This window comes from Microcaecilia unicolor, chromosome 14 (genome assembly GCF_901765095.1).
Source record: "Microcaecilia unicolor chromosome 14, aMicUni1.1, whole genome shotgun sequence".
In the NCBI taxonomy this organism is placed as follows: Eukaryota; Metazoa; Chordata; class Amphibia; order Gymnophiona; family Siphonopidae; genus Microcaecilia; species Microcaecilia unicolor.
In genome coordinates, this window is record NC_044044.1 from 35,334,878 (window position 1) to 35,357,293 (window position 22,416).

The following is a 22,416-nucleotide window of genomic DNA, read 5'->3' on the forward strand; positions in this document are numbered from 1 at the left end:
AAACTGTCTATTTCCAGTGTGCTGGGAACAGAACAATCACTACCTAAAAAATGTACAGAGATGGTGCCAGGGAGGGGGAGCAGGACCCTGCCTAATGGGGATCTGGATGATATAGTGGCACATGACATATGCTTGAGAGCCAGGGTTGGCTCAAGGCTTTAGCCAGGTGAGGCTCTGGTTTAGGGTGCTAAAACTCAAGGGCATGAAAAGCCTGAGTCACTGGCTCAGCTTTCACAGTGGAAAGTGCGTGTTTTGCTCTCACCACTGTGCACTCTTCTCTGCAAAGCCACCGGCACTGCTGCAGATTTAAATGTGAGAACAGATACTTCCTATTCTTGCATTTAAACCTGGGGCAGGGAGTCTCTGCAAGGGGAGTGGTCAAGATGGCGCCGGCACGCCGAAAGAAGTGAGACAGACCAATGTTTAGCTGCACAAAAAATTCCCTCATTTAAAAAATGCCCCATACTAAGAGAAAAGGGGTTGTAAGAGCTATACCTTCTCCAGCTCTTGCTTCTTCTCCAAAACAGCGAACACTGGATAGTTTCACACTCCGATGCCCACTGATAGAATCCGGAATTGAGATTCCTTTAGACGATGGGGAAAGGAACCCGACGTCTTTGGAACATGAAATCACGCTCTCTCCTCCAGCAGCTGGAACCCCACAGGACGCGGAAGGCGCGAAGACTGGGGCCTGCGGAGAGGGTTCTCTCTCTGAATTGCTACCGGCAACTACTATCAGTTCAGCTGGGAAAGGAGATTTGAATCCCCCCACGGTGGTGACTCTTGATACCATATGGCAGGCTATGGAAAGTATGAAAGCGCTGATAACAAAATCCACTCAAGAAACGATGAATCTGGTAGTTACGGTGGAACAACTTTCTAAATCAATGGACAAATTGAAACAGGATTTCAACGATCAGGTACAGAAATCTCAAAATGATATTTTTAATATTAAGGAAAATGTTTAAGTGCTTATTAAAGATAATTCAAGCATTCGTCAAAAAGTTGAACAAATAGAGAACTATAACAGACGCTTGAATATGAGGATTTTGAATCCTCCAAGACCAATAGGAATCCTCCCTATAGAACTGTTTAAAAAATACCTTGTTGAGATTTTGAAAATTTCCCCTCAAAATATTCCTCCAATAAATAAAATATACTTTTTACCTGAAAAAAAAGAATCAGGGAGGGATTCCTGAAGAATTGGAACGAGAGAAATCTGAAGAATTGAAGGACATTTCATTGATTTTAGAGGACTCATTGACCGAAGTAACAAATAGAGCTACACTCCTGATTTCATTTGTCTTCGAGCAAGACTTTAATGCTATATTGAAACTGTATTTTAAAAATATGCATCAACAGTTTTGTGGTCAAAAATTACGGATCTTTCCTGATGTAACTACTCAAGAGAGAAGGAAGAAATTCCTAGATATGAGAGAAGAGACGAGGTCCTTAGGAGCAACTTTCCTGCTAGTATACCCATGCAAATGTATGGTGAAATATTTGGGAATTAAATGTCTTCTTCCTACCAGATCAACTGAGATCTTTCATAGACCTGAAAAAAGTAACAAGATTATAATATTAGTACAGCTTAAGAAATAAGAAGGTGGGAGGGCATTGAGCCTTTTCTTTCAAAATTTTGATATATTGTTGTTTGATCTCCCTGATTTATTTTCCACTTCCCCCTCATTTTTGTGGTCTAAGGAAGGGACAAAAGATAAGTATTTTTGTTTCTTGATTTGAACAAATCTCTTTGATAGAGTATATGCTATGTATTTATTTGAACTCTTTAGTTTCCTGTGTTGCATGTAACAAGATGATTACTTGTGTATATAATTATTGCATAAACAATAAATAAATACATAAACCTGGGGCAGTTCCAGGTTTTTTGGCATTGTAAACCACCTTGATGGATGTCTCCTGGGTGGTATATCAAGTATTAATAAACTTGGAAACTTGGCTGAGTGTGGAGGACAGTATAGTGGTGAGAACAAACCAACTCACTGGTGTAAAACAGCAGGTAGAGATCATGCCGGAGTGGTGGGGGAAGCGTGTGGGCACCTGTACAGATAGGGGTGCCAGACCAACAGCTGAGTCAATGCGCCACAACCCCTTGAGCCACAAGTGTTGAGAGGAGAACATACTTAATTATCTGCAGGCCTGATTCTGGTGCAGGTGGATTAGAGGCCAGCTGAAACCAGGCTTTTCAGTTTGAGCTGAAACTGAATCTGCAGTCAAAATTCACTTGACCAAAACCAAAGCTAAAACTGGCCAGGCCCCATTCCCTACTCCTGTGACCAGAAAGAGCCTTCCTGATACTACCACAACCACCAAAGAGAGCCTCCCTTTCCTCCCTTGTAACCAGGGGCATAGCCAGACTTCGGCGGGAGGGGGGTCCAGAGCCCGAGGTAAGGGGGCACATTTTAGCCCCCCCCATTGCTGACACCGCCACTGCCACCACCACCAACTTTGCCCCCCTGCCGACAACCCGCCATCGCCTACCTTTGCTGGTGGGCATAGGCGCCCCGTATAAGAGGCTTGGGGCCGCTGGATGACTGAGGGGTAAAAGAGGCAATCAAGGAAGACAAAGACATAGCGGAGAGATTGAATGAATTCTTTGCTTTGGTCTTCACCGAGGAAGATTTGGGTGGGATACCGGTGTCGGAAATGGTATTTCAAGCGGAAGAGTCAGAAAAACTTACTGACTTCACGGTAAACCTGGAGGACGTAATGGGGCAGTTCAGCAAACTGAAGAGTAGCAAATCTCCTGGACCGGATGGTATTCATCCTAGAGTACTGATAGAACTGAAAAATGAGCTTGCGGAGCTACTGTTAGTGATATGCAATTTATCCTTAAAATCGAGCATGGTACCAAAGATTGGAGGGTGGCCAATGTAACGCCAATTTTCAAAAAGGTTCCAGGGGAGATCCGGGAAATTATAGACCGGTGAGTCTGACATCGGTGCCGGGGAAAATGGTAGAGGCTATTATTAAAAACAAAATTACAGAGCACATCCAAGGACATGGATTACTGAGACCGAGTCAGCACAGATTTTGTGTGGGAAAATCGTGCCTGACCAATTTACTTCAATTCTTTGAAGGAGTAAACAGATGTCAGGAATTCAGTGGCTCGAAAGGGGGTTTCATCAGCTGGGTGAAAACGACATTGAGATCCCATGACACTGGTGGAGGTTTGACAGGGGGCTTTGACAAAAGCAAACCTCTCATGAAGCGAACAACTAAAGGCTGTCCAGAGATAGGCTGACCCTCTACACGTTGATGATAAGCACTAATTGCACTAAGGTGAACTCTTACTGAGTTGGTCTTGAGACCAGATTCTGATAAGTGTAGAAGGTAATCAAGCAGGGTCTGTGTAGGACAAGAATAAGGTTCTAGGGCCCTGCTGTCACACCAGACGGCAAACCTCTTCCATTTAAAGGAGTAACACCTTTTAGTGGAATCTTTCCTGGAAGCAAGCAAGACTCGGGAGACACCCTCAGAAAGACCCAAGGAGGTGAATTCTAAGCTCTCTACATCCAGGCCGTGAGAGCCAGAGACTGGAGGTTGGGATGTAGAAGCGCCCCCTCGTTCTGAGTAATGAGAATATCAGCCTGCTTGTCCTGGGAGAAATAAGCCAATTTGCTGTAACCTTTCATTAAGAAATAATTTCTCAGTCTCCCTACCTTGCAACCATCCATCCCACTGCTAGTATTTTTTTTAATAGAGGAAGGAGACCTAATTGTTGTAGCTTTACACTATTGAAGTGGCCCTTGTTGTGGGTTCTGTAATTAACACTTCTTTTAATCTTCTCTGCGAGTTTCAATTACACTCTTAGCTCCACTAAGCAGGGTTTATATCTTAGCTGTATTCATATAGCATTGTGTATATCTGGTGGTACCACAGAAGTAATATGTATGGATGGTATCTCTTTCTGCAGCTAGACAAAAGGTAAATCACTGAGAGTTTAATTACAGTTTATGGTCATGAAGAATAAAAAGAGCCACTGAAAATAATGTTCCCAAACAGATTGCTGCTGTTCTGTGTAATTCCTTCATTAGTTGCAACACAAGACATTCTGCTACTCTGAACTGGTATCTGTGTTTTTATACTTTTGGTTAATTGCATCTTTGTTCAGTGTAGAGTCAGTTTAACAAATTAGACTCCAGGTCGAAAACTTCCCAGCTTGCAGTGGCTGCAGCATTTGTATCCAAACCTCGTACTTCACAAAGAACTGCTTTTTGTCAAACCAGAACATGGGAACAGAACAACCTTAGACCTCTTATTTTTTTCAGATCTTTTCAAGAATCTGACATTTTGGTCCATTTTCTGTGCTTGAAAAACAGAAGTGGAGAGTTGGAACATCCTGCTGTCATTTGCCACACAGAACAGACGGAAGTATAAGAAATACTAAGGAGTTGCAATACCACATATACAGGGCAAATGCAGATAGTTACATGCCAGTTACGCACAAAAGCCATTAAAATAATGGCATATATTTGCATATTCCAGTGCTGTTAAATGTGCATATTTTTGGTACTGTTTCATGGTAGTTCTATTATTAGGTTTCAATGTACTGTTTTCAAGTTTACTTCATTTATTTATTTATTTTTATTCTTGGTTATTTTACCATTGTTACATGCTGTTAACAGAATTGTACGTTTTATGTTAAACTGTACCTGCTGTACACCGCCTTGGGTGACTCTCTTCATAAATGTGGTTAATGTGGGAGGCGGGGCTGATGGTTGGGAGGCGGAGCTAGTGCTGGGCAGACTTATACGGTCTGTGCCAGAGCCGGTGGTGGGAGGCGGGGCTAGTGCTGGGCAGACTTATACGGTCTGTGCCCTGAAAAGGACAGGTACAAATCAAAGTAGGGTATACACAAAAAGTAGCACATATAAGTTTATCTTGTTGGGCAGACTAGATGGACCATGCAGGTCTTTTTCTGCCGTCATCTACTATGTTACTAAATCCCAATAAATAAATATGTGCACACATCTGTATATATGCCAGAATTCCTCCTCCTTAGTGCTATTCTATAAATATGCACATATCTTACAGGGTATGTATTTTACAGGCAGGCATATATGTATATATAAGCAGAGTCTGAGTGGAACATGGGTGGGCTACAAATTTATGCATGTATCTGATTAGCTTACGTTATGTATGAATTTCTGGCACTTAACTTAGGTGCACATACTTGTTTCAATTCTATGGCTGGAGTAAGGTCAGGTGGGTATATTTCACTGTTAAAGGCAAGTAATGCACCTCTATGCTCCTTTATAGAGTAGGATCCAACCAAGTATGTATATATATATTTATTAAATATATTTGCTTCAATGATTATGAAGAAATCTTATGTTCAAAATTCTATCAAAAGCAGAATTATAAAACTGAGCCCATATAGATCAAAGAATAACACGATGCTGGGATAATTTTTAAACTTTTTCCACATGTAAGGCATGTTCTATACAGAAAATGGGGGTTATAAAACTGTGTGGGTGAATATGCCCACACAAGCATACATGTTTTTGCAGACAGGCAGCACACAGGTGCTCCCGGGTGTGTGCTATACTTTGGGTAGAATCATAGGAGCTGGCTTTGTGGGTGCCAGTGGATGCACACAACCCCTTGCATTCTGCTCGTTCCTTCACTTCTCAGTGTCTTCTCCAAGATGGTTATTGGACAGAAGGTAGGGTTAAATGGCCATTTTTCTCAATGGAGGGGGTGAATAGTGGAGAGCCACAACTGGGACTGGTGCTATTTAACATATGTATAAATGATCTAGAAATCAGAACGGCAAGTGAAGTGATTAAATCTGTAGATGACAAAACTATTCAAAGTTGTCAAAACATATGCGGACTGTGAAAAATTGCAGGAAGACCTTAAGAAACTGAAAGACTGGGCATCCAAATAGCATTTGAATTTTAATGTGGACAAATGCAAAGTGATGCATATTGGGAAGAATAATCCGAATCATAATTACCTGATGCTAGGGTCCACCCTGGAAGTCAGCACCCAAGAAAAAGATCTAGGTGTCATTGTAGACAATACACTGAAATTTTTTGTCCAGTGTGTGGCGGTGGCCAAAAAAAGCAAACAGAATGCTAGGAATTATTAGGAAAGGGATGGTAAATAAGACCAAGAATACCATAGTGCCTCCATATCACTCAATGGTACAACCTCACCTTGAGTATTGCGTTCAATTCTAGTTGCTTTATCTTGGAAGGGGCGCTGGGTCAGAATGAAAGGCCCAGTGCAGGAACATGCAGTGTTTCTGCATGCTGCCACAGAAGGGCGAAAACTTACTGCAAATAAGGTAAACGGGGAGGGGAGAGGAGAGCTGCCGGCAGTCAGTGAGAGATAGCAGACAAGCGAGGGAAAGCGGGAGGAATTGAGAGAGAACGTGGGTAGGAGAAGGGTATTGAGGGAGAATGCAGGAGGGGAGGTACATTTCAGAGTGAGAGAGAGAGAATGAGAATGGGTGAAGGCACAGGGGGGTACATGAGAGAGAGAATGGGTGAAGGTCCTCTCCAAAGCCACCATACTTGATCAATGGCTGGTGGGGGTATCTGAAGCCCAGCCATATGAAGGAATCTGTTATGTGAGTCACCCCATTACTCCTAGTACGCCTCAGGAGCGAGGAAGTCAGCGGGTGCCTTAGTCACCAGCGCTTGCACTCTCCAAGCATGCTCAGTTCGTGCATGAACTGAGCACGTTTGGGTAGTGCCAGCATTGACGGCTGGAGGCAGCCTGATGACCTCCTCATTACTGAGTCAGCACAAGGAGGAAGGGGGATGCTTTTGCAGTGAATTTCTTCAACTGGCTTTGGCATCCCCACAAGCAAAGGTATATCTAATGTGGGGTGGGGTGGGGAGGGAGAAGAAATGCATGCCCCTGTAGTCCATCCCTATCTTCTCCCCCATGTACAGCTGGCTATGCCCCAATTTTAATCAAAATGAAGCCCTACTTTTTATGGACTTTTCCTTCAGGAATGTTTACAAACCTCTTTTGAACCCACACCAGTTGCTCCAACAGGGCACAGGGCTAGCACAAACTGGTAAGCATGATAAGCACAGCAAAGAGAGCCCCAAGCTTCAGAAATGCCAAAAGCTGCCATGAGTGATCTTCATAAGTACATAAGTACATAAGTAGTGCCATACTGGGAAAGACCAAAGGTCCATCTAGCCCAGCATCCTGTCACCGACAGTGGCCAATCCAGGTCAAGGGCACCTGGCACGCTCCCCAAACGTAAAAACATTCCAGACAAGTTATACCTAAAAATGCAGAATTTTTCCAAGTCCATTTAATAGCGGTCTATGGACTTGTCCTTTAGGAATCTATCTAACCCCTTTTTAAACTCCGTCAAGCTAACCGCCCGTACCACGTTCTCCGGCAACGAATTCCAGAGTCTAATTACACGTTGGGTGAAGAAATATTTTCTCCGATTCGTTTTAAATTTACCACACTGTAGCTTCAACTCATGCCCTCTAGTCCTAGTATTTTTGGATAGCGTGAACAGTCGCTTCACATCCACCCGATCCATTCCACTCATTATTTTATACACTTCTATCATATCTCCCCTCAGCCGTCTCCTCCAAGCTGAAAAGCCCTAGCCTTCTCAGCCTCTCTTCATAGGAAAGTCGTCCCATCCCCACTATCATTTTCGTCGCCCTTCGCTGTACCTTTTCCAATTCTACTATATCTTTTTTGAGATACGGAGACCAGTACTGAACACAATACTCCAGGTGCGGTCGCACCATGGAGCGATACAACGGCATTATAACATCCGCACACCTGGACTCCATACCCTTCCTAATAACACCCAACATTCTATTCGCTTTCCTAGCCGCAGCAGCACACTGAGCAGAAGGTTTCAGCGTATCATCGACGACGACACCCAGATCCCTTTCTTGATCCGTAACTCCTAACGCGGAACCTTGCAAGACGTAGCTATAATTCGGGTTCCTCTTACCCACATGCATCACTTTGCACTTGTCAACATTGAACTTCATCTGCCACTTGCACGCCCATTCTCCCAGTCTCGCAAGGTCCTCCTGTAATCGTTCACATTCCTCCTGCGACTTGACGACCCTGAATAATTTTGTGTCATCGGCGAATTTAATTACCTCACTAGTTATTCCCATCTCTAGGTCATTTATAAATACATTAAAAAGCAACGGACCCAGCACAGACCCCTGCGGGACCCCACTAACTACCCTCCTCCACTGAGAATACTGGCCACGCAATCCTACTCTCTGCTTCCTATCTTTCAACCAGTTCTTAATCCATAATAATACCCTACCTCCGATTCCATGACTCTGCAATTTCTTCAGGAGTCTTTCGTGCGGCACTTTGTCAAACGCCTTCTGAAAATCCAGATATACAATATCAACCGGCTCCCCATTGTCCACATGTTTGCTTACCCCCTCAAAAAAATGCATTAGATTGGTGAGGCAAGACTTCCCTTCACTAAATCCGTGCTGACTTTGTCTCATCAGTCCATGTTTTTGTATATGCTCTGCAATTTTATTCTTAATAATAGCCTCCACCATCTTGCCCGGCACCGACGTCAGACTCACCGGTCTATAATATCCCGGATCTCCTCTGGAACCCTTCTTAAAAATCGGAGTAACATTGGCTACCCTCCAGTCTTCCGGTACTACACTCGATTTTAGGGACAGATTGCATATTTCTAACAGTAGCTCCGCAAGTTCATTTTTTAGTTCTATTAATACTCTGGGATGAATACCATCAGGTCCCGGTGATTTACTACTCTTCAGCTTGCTGAACTGACCCATTACATCCTCCAAGGTTACAGAGAATTTGTTTAGTTTCTCCGACTCCCCCGCTTGAAATATTCTTTCCGGCACCGGTGTCCCCCCCAAATCCTCCTCGGTGAAGACCGAAGCAAAGAATTCATTTAATTTCTCCGCTACGGCTTTGTCCTCCTTGATCGCCCCTTTAACACCATTTTCGTCCAGCGGCCCAACCGACTCTTTGGCCGGTTTCCTGCTTTTAATGTATCTAAAAAAATTTTTACTACTGTATGTATTTTTGCTTCCCTACAGCACTGACCCTGTGCTGAGGAAATGGTAGGAGGGCGATTGATTCATAGGGCCTGGGCAGAAACCCTCTCAATCTGCTGTCAACCACTGCTACTGTACCTCCAAACCTGCTGTAGCAATCAACAAATCACAAGCCATAAATGCCAGGGAGCCTTCTGGCCTACACACTCAAGCAGGGCTGGCTCAAGAGGTTGTGGTCCCCTGGGCCATTGGTTTATGCACCCCTCCACCCCCGTCATATTTCTTCCTCACCTGTCCCACCCTGGAGACAAAACATCCACTGATTTCACAAACTAAAAAAATCAAACATAAATACCATTTACTATAACCCCCTAGCTACGCCCTAACATCTGTGCTCCCTCCCACCACTTGCATAGTATCATCCATCTCTGTGGCCTATTACAAATCTTCCTCACAGCTGCAGCATCTTCTTTTACTGTAGTGCCCCCCCCCCAAGAATTTATTCTCCCTTCCTCCACAGCAACATTCTTTGTGCTGCCCCAAAATATTTTCACTTTTCTAGCTTTCCTCATTTTCAGCCTCTCAAATAGTTTCTTCTTTCCCATCTTTTGCCCGCCCTGAATATTTAATTCCTATTTTTCACAGTTTTAATCCCCCAGCCGCCCTGAATATTTTCTCCTCTATTTTTTCCATCTTTTCTCCTGCCACAATGCATTGGGATATTCTTTCCTTCCATCACCCTCTCTCCAGCCCTCTCTATAAACCTTCAGCTTTAGTTTTCTCATACTCCCCCCCCCCGCAAGATTCCCAATTCCTCCTTGTCCCCCCCCCCCCAGCAAGTTCCATTATTCCTCCCCTCCTTTCCCCTCCCCCCAGAACCCAGACTGGGACCCTTCTGGAAGTCTTCTGCCATTGACAAATCGCTAACCCTTTGGTCTAGGCAGCAGCAGGCCAAAAGAATGCAGTAGACACTGAAGCAGTTTAAATGCTTCAGCATCCCACTTCTCCCTTCAAGGCATGCTGGGATTGGAACCCAACCATCATGCCTTCTGGGACGGGGGATGATTCCAAGGCCTAGTCTGTACTTCCCAGAGATGCAGCTGTCATGGAGGGAAGAGCCTTAGCCTCAGCATCTGCCAGAGGCACAGCATGCCGCGGGGGTGGTGCAATGTGCAGCTGGGGAGTGGGAGAGACATTGGCATCACTGCAATGGAACCAAGAGGAAAATCCAAAGCAGACTCCTTTTTCCTGGTCATGTGGTCTCCAGGTAAGCTCCCTCTGCCTCTGGGCCAGCTTAACCTATGGGCCAATGATGTCACAGACTTGGGTTTTTGGTGCTCTTTTTCACCAGTACCCTGGGCGAGAGTGTCACTTAGTCCATAGGTTAAGCTAGCCCTGTATCAGAGGCAGCGGGGCAAGCAGTGTCTTAGGAGCACATGAGCTTGAAGGATCAGTGGCGCTCATAGGAGCCAACGTTTCAAAATTATTGGGGGTGCTAAAACCAATGGAAATAACCCCTCCCTGGACACATGCAAGGAATTTTCTCAGTATTGGGGGTGCTCAAGCACCCACAGCACCCACAGAGTCGGCTCAAATGGTGGCGCTTATAGCTGGTACTTTGTTTATTGCTACAGTGGGCCCAGGGGCACAGTAGTGGAAGCAGCTGCAGAAGGAAGGAAGGTAAGTTTGAGGGGAAATGCATCCAGAGTCTGACCGGGGGGGGGGGGGGGGCCCGGTGTAGCAGGAAGCCTTCTACCTTATGTGCTCAGGAAGGCCGTGAGGTTTGAGAGGAAATGCTGGACTGGAGTGAAAAGGAGAGAGGACCATTTTGGACTAGAGGTGGGGGGGGGGGGAGAGCGAGAGATAGCAGGGAGTGATGCTGGACAGGAGGGTGGGAAGAGAGAGATGAGAGAAGGGGCATTGCTGTACAGGGGGAGGGGAGAGAGGGGTGATTCTGGATGGATGGAAGGGAAGCAAGAGAGTATGAGCAATGCTGGACTGAATGGAGTGATGCTGGAAGGTAGGTGGGTAGGAGGGAGAGAAAGGATAGTGATGCAGGGTGGGTGGGTGATGTACATAGGGAAGAAAGACCAACCCAAACTATAGCTACATGATGCAGGGTTCAACAGTAGGTGTCACCACCCAGAAAATGGATCTAGGTGTCATCATTGACAATATATTGAAATCCTCTGCTTAGTCAGCAGCAGCAAAGAAAACAAATAGAATGTTAGGAATGGAGAATAGGTCTTCAGCTTTTGCCTGAACTTCTTGAAGATTTTGTTATCCGAGTGTATTTGCACTGGTATAAAACTGAGTGTTGCTCCATGGTGTGACCACACTTCAAATATTGTGTGCAATTCTGGGCACCATTTCTTAAAAAATATATATACTGAAATAAGGTACACAGAAGTTTGACCAAAATGATAAATGGGATGGAACAACTCCCCTATGAGGTAAAGCTAAAGAGATGGCCAAGGGGAGATATAATAGAGGTCTATAAAATACTAAGTGGATAAATGGAGATCTGAATGGTTATCTCAATTCTGGAATGATATGAAATGAAATGAAAATGAAAGAAACTATAAAATATAGAGTAAATGTTTGCTTACAGCAGATGAAGCGGTATAACAAATTAAAAATAAACCATAACCGCATGTTTACTCTATCCAAAAGTACAAGGACCAGGAGGGCAATGCAATGAAGTAGTACATTTCACTCAACATATAATTAAGGACTGGAATTCAGTGCCAGAGAATGTGGTAAAAGCAGTTAGCAGTGTTTAAAAAATGTTTGGACAAGCTCCTGGAGGAAAAGTCCATAAACCTTGATTAAGGTAGACATGGGGAATCTCTGCTGCTTATTCCTGTAATAAGCAGCATAAACTCTTCTGGGATCCTGTCAGTTATTTGTGAGCTGGATTTGATGGGCTTGATGGACCTTCAGTCTGTACAATGCTTACGTTTCTTACATTGAAAAGTTAATGAAACTGAAAACATTACTGAGAAAATCAGACACAGTTTCAGGTATTGTGTACCAGGGGCCTAGAGCTCTATTAATACACCACAACACTTCCTTGCATCTCTCCCTGCTAATCCAAAGCTTAATCCCATACACTGATCTGCCAATGCGACCTCTAATATTTAATTCTCTGATACTTGTTATCAAAGACTGGCTGTTATTATGTGTTGTAGAACTGAATTGTGATCAGTAGAACTAATACATTGTCTTACTTCTGTCTCCATTCTGACCACAGGGTGCAGGATGCACTGCTCTAGTAGTTGCTGTGGTTGCAAGAAAACTAGAACTCACAAAGGCTGAAAAGCATGTGCACAATTTTATGATGGATACTCAGCTGACAAAGCGGGTAAGTACCAGAGATGATGGAGAATTAAACCAATATTCTTATATTAACCCTACAGCATGTTCTTTGCAGCCAGTCTGAAAACAGACCCGTCACCGCCAGGAGGGAAGGCTGGCTAAGAGTGGCTGTAATACTTTCCCAGACCTACTAAATTCAGAAGGAATTTGGGCACGCCGCACGTACGTTGGATTTCAGGAGGAGAGGTGCTGACTCTGAAGCAGGTTTAGTTTTATAAGTCAAAATAAAAAATAAGTATTTTGTTTCATGCAGATCTCTTTTGTTTAAACATAACTAAATGGGCTATAAGCCCCTAATGCAGTCCATCGGTTTTCTTATATTTTGTTTGTGATGACTTATACAGGGTTCTTATAGTAAGAATCCTGAAAGGTAACTTTCAAACAATACAGGAACGTAAGACCTTTGCAGTCAGAATGATTGAATATTTTGACACCCAACAGACAGGACTTAACAAAGATCTGGGTTTTCTAGCCCATTATAGACCATAAATTTGTATTGCTATGTTTATCACCCTCCTCTCACCTATCCACCCCCATCCTGTTAGACTATCTCTGAAATGCTTTGATGTTCCCATGCATACCTCCTACCCATCCCCACCCTGTTAGACTGTCAATGAAATGCTTGGATGTTTTACTTATATATACTATCATCTACCACTTTTGCTTATTTCCAATCTGACGAAGAAGGGCAACCTTCGAAAGCTAATCAAGAAATGTATTAAGTTATGTCCAATAAAAAAAGGTATCATCTTATTTTCTTTTCCATGTTTTATTTTGTTTGATTTCTATTGATTACCTTTAAAAGTGGACTGACACGGCTACCACACCACTGTACTGTGCCAAAATTGAAATTTGAAAACTCTTATCTCTATCTGGTCGTTAATAAAAGGAGCTCATTGTGAATACTATCTACCCTTAAAGGATGTTTTGTGGCTGTACATGAGAATTGTGATATGAACCCTTTTTTCATATTGTTGACGGTCTGTGATGTTGTCCGTATGGGTGGTATATTGGTGTATTAGGGTCTGCCCAGTGTAATATTTATGGTATAGTAAGGTTCTGAGTGTGTTTTTGCACAGGTTTGTGCATAGAGTTTTGCAGTTGAGGGATTGTTGGCCTTATTGAGGTGACAAACATCAACACTTTAACTTTAGTTTGTCATAACAACAGACATGGTTTGGTTTTAGAATATTTTGGAGGATCTGGTGTTGCATTGTTCCATAGATGTGTATATGTATGTGGTTTAGTGTTGGTTAAGTGCTTGAAATAATTGAGTTTAAAATATGATATGTCATTTATGATATATATACATAAGCACCGCCACGCTGGGCAAAGACCCAAGGTCCATCAAGTCCAGCACTCCGTCTCCGACAGCAGCCAATCCAGGCCTGTAGGTGTAATAAATAACTTTTATGGGAACAGCTACTCACAGATTACTTATGCCAAGGTTCCAATGTGCAGAAGTCTGCCTAAGCCAACTTCCTAGCTCAGTCTAGGGAATAATATACAAGAACCTTGCTTCTGTCACCTAGCCAGGAGTTCCGTTAGAGAAGTGAAACCAAAGCCACTGCAGACATATATATTAAATTTATTATAGGTAAGAAAATATATAGATATAGATAAGAAAATATACAGATATAGAAACTCTCTGCAACAAGGCTTAGCAAAAGTACAAAAATATATATAGAACTTGCTGATAATAAAAACTAGATTGCTACTGAATACAGACTATACAAAATGATTCTTATTAGAACACTTGGTAAATTACACAACCTGATTTGTAAAAGAACTGATACTACCTCTTATGCAAAATACAAGTTAGCAGCTTATTTCCCTGACCACAAGCTACGACATAAACCAATCTTTCTTAGATAAATACCACTCACTAATCCCAGACTAGGAAGTAAATCACAGTGTTCTCACCTCTGTCTTTAGGCAGTCTTCCGATGAGGCAGGAGCTGATTTCTTCTCAGACTCGAGCTGTTTTCCCAGCGAGTCTGCGTCTTAGATGTAGTGTAGGTCTCTCTGCAGAAAGCAGGTGTCCGTCCCTCCGTGTTGCTTCTCAGAGCCAATATATCTGCCACACGGTATTTGCACCAGTTATGCAGGTCACAAGGTTGGTACCAAACACAGTATATGGCTCTCCCTGAGCCTTGCTGGTTTCTCAGGTCTTCTTGCCAGTTACCCCTCTTCCGATGGTCTCTGACCGACTAACTTTCTTCTGTTCCTGCTTTCTTAGTACCTCTCAGTCAGGTGACAGCAGGGACCAATCATGATCTTGTCCAGCTCTCTACATGGGCAAGAAGAGTTCTTTGTTTTGTGACCCTGAAGTGGATACTTTCTGGTGCCATGGGTCTGACTCCCTTCTCAGCTTTTCAGGGTGATAGAAGGGGGTGGTTGGAACACAGAATGTCCTTGGTTTTAGTAAGCCTGCCAGTGATTTTCCACAAGCTGAAAAGCTGGATCTTGCTGACACAGAAAAGTTTCTGGTCAGCGGTCATAGACTCCATCTTGCTGTATTATGATGAATTAGACTTGTATGAACCAAGACTAGCTCTGGTGAGATCACCGGGAAATACCCCTACAGGCCCCAAGAACCTGGCAAAAACCCAAAATTTAATAACGATCAATGGACTTTTCCTTCAGGAATCTATCCAGACCCCCTTTAAACTCAGCAAGGCCAGCTGCCGTCATTACCTTCTCCGGCAATGAGTTCCAGAGTCTAACTACACGCTGAGTAAAGAAAAACTTTCTCTGATTCGTTTTAAACCTACCACATTCTAATTTCATCTTGTGTCCCCTGGTTCTATTATTGTTAGAAAGTGTAAACAAACGCTTCACATCTGTCCGCTCTACCCCACTCATTATCTTGTAAACCTCTATCATACCACCCCTCAGCCGCCTTTTTCTCCAGGCTAGAGAGTCCTAGCTGTCTTAACCTCTCCTCATAGAGTAGTCATCCCATCCCTTTTATCATTTTTGTTGCCCTTCTCTGCACCTTCTCCAATTCATTTATATCTTTTTTGAGATGAGGCGACCAGAACTGAACACAATACTCCAGGTGCGGTCGCACCATGCAGCGATATAACAGCATTATAACATCCTCATGTTTGTTTTCCATCTCTTTTCTAATAATACTCAACATTCTGTTTGCCTTCTTAGCTGCCGCAGCACATTGAGCTGAAGATTTCAACATCCTATCCATGACTCCCAGATCCCTTTCTTGGTCCGTAACTCCTAAAGCGGAACCTTGCATAACATAATTCAGGTTCCTCCTTCCCACATGCATCACTTTGCACTTCTCAACGTTGAACTTCATCTGCCATTTGGATGCCCAATCTCCCAGTCTCATGAGGTCTTCTTGTAATCTTTCACACTCCTCCTGTGACGAGACGACCCTGGATAACTTTGTGTCATCTGCGAATTTAATTACCTCACTAGTTACTCCCATCTCAAGGTCATTTATAAATATGTTAAAAAGCAGCGGTCCCAGCACAGACCCCTGAGGGACCCCACTAACTACCCTTCTCCATTGAGAATAATGACCATTCAACCCTACTCTCTGCTTCCTATCTTTTAACCAGCTCTTAATCCATAATAATACACTGCCTCCAATCCTACGACTCTCCAGTTTCCTTTGGAGTCTTTCATGAGGCACTTTGTCAAACGCCTTCTGAAAATCTAGATACAGAACATCCACCGGCTCCCCTTTGTCCACATGTTTGTTCACCCCCTCGAAAAAAATGCAGTAGATTTGTGAGGCAAGACTTCCCTTCACTAAATCCGTGCTGACTGTCTCAGTAGCCCATGCTTTTGTATGTGCTCTGTAATTTTATTCTTAATAATAGCCTCCACCATTTTTCCTGGCACCAACATCAGACTCACCGGTCTATAATTTCCCGGATCTCCTCTGGAACCCTTTTAAAAAATCGGCGTTACATTGTCCACCCTCCAATCTTCCGGTACCACACCTGTTTTTAGGGATAAATTGCATATTACTACCAGTAGCTCCACAAGTTCATTTTTCAGCTCTATTAATACTCTGGGATGAATACCATCCGGTCCTGGTGATTTACTACTTTTCAGTTTGCAGAACTGCCCCATTACATCCTCCAAGTTTACAGAGAAATCATGTAGTCTTTCTAACTCGTCTGCTTCAAATACCTCCCAAATCCTCCTCGGTGAAGACCGAAGCAAAGAATTCATTCAATTTCTCCGCTACGGCTTTGTCTTCCCTGATCGCCCCTTTAACACCACAGTCATCCAGCGGCCCTACCGATTCTTTAGCCGGCTTCCTGCTTTTAATATACCTAAAAAAGTTTGCTATGTGTTTTTGCTTCTAACGCTAACTTTTTTTCAAAGTCCTTCTTAGCCCTCCATATCTCCTTTTTACATTTGGCTTGACATTCCTTATGTTTTATCTTATTGTCTTCAGTCAGTTCTATGTGTGTGTAAAAATCCATTTTTACACACACATAGAAGCATTACTTGACAATAACCAGCAGCCCTTCCTTGGGACTCAGTCTCTTCTCCACCATGACAAATTTATATACCAAATACACTGCAAGAAAACTTTCACTTGTTAACCTTCAATCTCACTAATTAGAGTGGTACTTGTAAATTTTCACATTTGGGATGGGACACCCTTCGCTCCCCTAAAGTAGATTTATGGTGATGCACACGTAAATGAGGTAATTATGGATGCAAGCCCCACCTTCGGCCCCACCCCTAACCTCGCCCTCTTTAGCCTCCCCAAACAGTTGGGCCACTGACCGCCTACAATTCACCCCTTCAAAGAAATGTAGTAGATTAGCAAGGCTAGATTTCCCTTGCATGGGTGACCAGCATGTTAGCTTGTGTTTGCACATAGTTACAGCTTGGACCACAATTTTTGTTTACTATGTGCCTTAGGAAGCTGTGTGCAGCTGAGCATCAATACATGGGTCTAACACATTGTTTATTGAGAATGAGAAGACTAAGGGAAGTCCCAGCAATGTTCTACTTATAGCAAAGCTTGAAACGAAACCATCATTATCAATGAATAGATTAGAGAACCAAGTTGACTACAAGGGAAGCCCAGTTCAAATCCTACTTATGCTCCTTGTGATATTGGCCAAGTCACATAACCCTCCATTGCCTCAGCTACAAACTTAGATTGTATGCTCTTTTTGGACAGGGAAAATACCTAGTGCACCTGAATGTAACTTACACTGCACTACTACTGAAAAGGTGTGAGCTATAAATAAGTATCTAATTGGTACTACCCTTGTCTCTTCAGTGCCTCAGTTAATTGCAAAGAAAAAACACAAAGGACATTTTTTCCTTCTACTTATAAAGTATAGAGAAAAAAAACCCCAGCACCATTGGCTCCAAAATAATAGTATCACATAGATAGGGTGGGGGTTGATATTCAAAGTGATTTCACTGGGCAGGACAAGTTCCTGCTCAGTGAAATCACTTGTGACAACCTAAGTGCTAATATTCAATGGCACTTAAGCGAACCATCCCATCAGTAGTACCACGAAGCTGCTGCTAATGGTACAGCAGCCGTTTTGAAGAGGCAGCCTTGCCGGGCAGGAACGAGTGGGCATCGTTCCTGCCTGTTTCCCTCCTAAACCACCAGGGAGTTGCTAAGTAGATCCAGGGGGCCGCTGAGGGAGGGGTTTATGCTGTTCTGGGGGGGGGGGGGGAGGTGGGAGGGAGGATCGGAAAGGGGATTATGCTATTTTAGGGGGTGGCAGGTAGGATCAGGGCCAGGGTGGAAGGATCAGAGTGGTTGAGGCACCTCTTGTTATGTGGGTTCCTGCTCGATACTCAGCCAGGGCCCTCTTTATGCGAGTCCAGACTGAATATTGGCCAGGGAATAGCCCCGGATATTCAGTGCCAGTGCCTGAACTCTGACCACTGCAGGCTGAATATTAACTGGATATTAACCACATACAGGCATGGCATCCACTGACTAGTAGGGGGAAAGGGTAGTTCGCCTATCATCAGCTCTCTATTTGTTCTCTTTCCAGATCAAGAACGCTGCAGCCAATGTTCTTCGGGAAACTTGGCTCATTTACAAACACACAAAGCTATTGAAGAAAATTGATCACGCTAAAGTGAGAAAGCACCAAAGAAAGTTCCTGCAGGCCATCCACCAGTAAGTATCTTGGTGACAGAAAAAGAGCAATGCAAGGAGGGTGGAGAGGGATGGAAAAGAAAAGAGGAAGAAACATGGATGTTCCTGTCAATAGAAAATCACAAATGGATCTGGTGGACTGAATGGTTTTCTCCGTTCCATGCTATCAATGGACAGAAGGAAAACAGAATAGATTCTGAGGCAGTCTGAGAGAGATGTATACAGATGCGAGGCAATGTGCACAGACTCAGTGCAGGACCTCATTTGCAGATGTCAGAAGAGGGCGGTGGGATCCAGTGTACATTGATAGAGCTGTCTGTGAAGTAAGACACGATGGTAATCGTGTCTCCACATCACCCTGCATTGCTTTACCTTTCTCCTAGTTTTATCTTTTGTCTCACTAGTCCTTCACTGGAACTCAACAATTATAAACCCACCAGCTTAGTTCTTTTTGGGGTCTGACAGTTTCCTCTTGCTTCTTTGGACGTCCAAACTACCTTCATTTTTTTTTTTTTGTTACATTTGTACCCCGCGCTTTTCCCACTCATGGCAGGCTCTATGCGGCGGGCAATGGAGGGTTAAGTGACTTGCCCAGAGTCACAAGGAGCAGCCTGTGCAGGGAATCGAACTCAGTTCCTCAGTTCCCCAGGACCAAAGTCCACCACCCTAACCACTAGGCCACTCCTCCGCTCCTACCTGGAGATGTTTTTTCTATGTTATTTCCCCTCCTTACTAAGCTCCACTAAGCAAGTAGCATGGGTTTAACATAAGTACATAAGTACATAAGTAGTGCCATACTGGGAAAGACCAAAGGTCCATCTAGCCCAGCATCCTGTCACCGACAGTGGCCAATCCAGGTCAAGGGCACCTGGCACGCTCCCCAAACGTAAAAACATTCCAGACAAGTTATACCTAAAAATGCGGAATTTTTCCAAGTCCATTTAATAGCGGTCTATGGACTTGTCCTTTAGGAATCTATCTAACCCCTTTTTAAACTCCGTCAAGCTAACCGCCCGTACCACGTTCTCCGGCAACGAATTCCAGAGTCTAATTACACGTTGGGTGAAGAAAAATTTTCTCCGATTCGTTTTAAATTTACCACACTGTAGCTTCAACTCATGCCCTCTAGTCCTAGTATTTTTGGATAGCGTGAACAGTCGCTTCACATCCACCCGATCCATTCCACTCATTATTTTATACACTTCTATCATATCTACCCCTCAGCCGTCTCTTCTCCAAGCTGAAAAGCCCTAGCCTTCTCAGCCTCTCTTCATAGGAAAGTCGTCCCATCCCCACTATCATTTTCGTCGCCCTTCGCTGTACCTTTTCCAATTCTACTATATCTTTTTTGAGATACGGAGACCAGTACTGAACACAATACTCCAGGTGCGGTCGCACCATGGAGCGATACAACGGCATTATAACATCCGCACACCTGGACTCCATACCCTTCCTAATAACACCCAACATTCTATTCGCTTTCCTAGCCGCAGCAGCACACTGAGCAGAAGGTTTCAGCGTATCATCGACGACGACACCCAGATCCCTTTCTTGATCCGTAACTCCTAACGCGGAACCTTGCAAGACGTAGCTATAATTCGGGTTCCTCTTACCCACATGCATCACTTTGCACTTGTCAACATTGAACTTCATCTGCCACTTGCACGCCCATTCTCCCAGTCTCGCAAGGTCCTCCTGTAATCGTTCACATTCCTCCTGCGACTTGACGACCCTGAATAATTTTGTGTCATCGGCGAATTTAATTACCTCACTAGTTATTCCCATCTCTAGGTCATTTATAAATACATTAAAAAGCAACGGACCCAGCACAGACCCCTGCGGGACCCCACTAACTACCCTCCTCCACTGAGAATACTGGCCACGCAATCCTACTCTCTGCTTCCTATCTTTCAACCAGTTCTTAATCCATAATAATACCCTACCTCCGATTCCATGACCTGTATTAACATTTACCATGCGGTAAGACAAACTTTACTTACTTGAGCACACAATTTTGGAACGCACAAATTAATGAACTTCCGCAAACTACTGAAGACCCATCTCTTCAACAAGGCATAGCACAAAGATCAACCAATATGAATATACACAGCTCCTCCACATACATACAGAACTATACTAATATCATGTTTCATCATTATCATGTTACCCAAAATCCTTCTTGATACACTACGATTACGTTTTTTTTTTGTCCTTTTATCATATTGCCCAAGATCCTTCTATAACACTAAATGTCCATTTCCTATTATATTTCCACTGATCATGATGTATTGTAAGCCACATTGAGCCTGCAAAGAGGTGGGAAAATGTGGGATACAAATGCAATAAATAAATAAATAAATACCATGCAGTAAAAATGCTGCGCTAACTGCTTATTTATGTTATTTATTAAAAAATGTATAGACCACACTATTAGCCAATTCTAAGCAGTTTCCAAAAAAAACCATATACAATAAAAAATTTTAATAAATGACACAAAGACCTTCAAGCACAAATGAACATTTAACATCAAATAAAATACATACAGAAGTTAAATATAATGAATCACGTTCAACAACTGTCACTGAGTAGCAGCAAAAGCCTGTATGACTTCAACTGCTTTCTAAATTGCAAGACAGAGCAAATTTTATGCACACCTTCAGGTAATGCATTCCATAAGCAATGGGCTTGCCCAGGGCACGAGTTGGGAGTGGTATCTCCTGACAGTGCACAGAGAAAAAAAAATTAAATAATTTCCAGAAGACCATTCCTATGGCAGCATACCTCCCTGACGTCCCTAATGTATCATCTTCATATCTGATCCCTATCTTCCCCACCTCCATATGTCCAATTACCGACCCCCAACACATCAGTCTAACTCTCCAGACCCAAATGGCCCCAATTCTGAAAGGTAAACTCTACCCCCAGTCCTCACCCACTCCCATCCCTCTGACCAAAACCAGGACTCACCTGCTCTGTGCCCCTTAGGGGATTGGATAGGAAGATTATTTCTATTTGAACACTGCCAGGTACTTGTGACCTGGATTGGCCACTGTTGGAAGCAGGGTACTGGGCTAGATGGACCATTGGTTTGACCCAGTATGGCTATTCTTATGACACAGTGGTGGATGTGAGCACCACAGGAATGTCTTTCCAGAATTTCTTTTCCCCCTCTTTGGCTTTCTTCCATGTTACTTGCTGTGGCAAACAGTGCGGCCTCCAACACTATCATGTAACGTAGAATCTGTGCAGTGGCTATGCTAAATGCAGGGCTGCTGCTGCTGGGCACACACTCTGCATTTACTGCAACAGTTTTGCATTTCCTGTGTTGTAGTTTGCCTTGCTACCACACAGAACGTGCAAAAAACAAACAAAAAACTTACTGCACTGTAGTAAAAGGGCCCCTTAGTCCAGTCACTGGAGCAACAAACTATAGCTGGGGGTCATGTACTAGTACTCCTTCTGGAATCCTGCAATCATGGACCCTAATCCATCCACTGGGTGTCACAATTGCAATCAGGGACTGTAATCTAGCCACTAGGTATCATTATTGAATGATGACTGGGATTTTCTCTCTCACCAACAGGCAGATGATCAAAAGCCCCGCGCTGTTCCAAATAGCGCTCTAAAATAGCGCTGGAACAGCGCGGGGCGATATTAGACACATGATTAGAGATAATGCATGCAAATTTAAGCAGCACAATTATCTCTGATCATGGGGTAGAAGTGTGGGCGAATTGTGCCTGAGCATGCCCCCAGCACAATCCTCCCGCACTTGTTTGACAGGTCTGGGCTGTCAAAAGCCCAAACCTGTCAAACACAGGGGCTGGAGGTCCATGGGACCACCAGGCCCTGACTACCCCTGCCCCGAGCAACGGGGGCTGGAGGTCC

At 43.7% G+C, this 22,416-nt stretch overlaps 1 protein-coding gene across 1 annotated transcript in view; it reads left to right on the forward strand.

Annotated features, from left to right (window-relative positions):
• The window catches only part of KCNN3 (potassium calcium-activated channel subfamily N member 3), an 89,693-nt gene that overhangs the window by 49,587 nt on the left and 17,690 nt on the right, over positions 1-22,416 (forward strand). The window contains exons 5-6 of the mRNA XM_030187507.1: positions 12,280-12,390; positions 18,422-18,549. Of these exons, the coding sequence (XP_030043367.1) occupies positions 12,280-12,390; positions 18,422-18,549 (239 nt within the window). The remainder of the gene's footprint in view (positions 1-12,279; positions 12,391-18,421; positions 18,550-22,416) is intronic.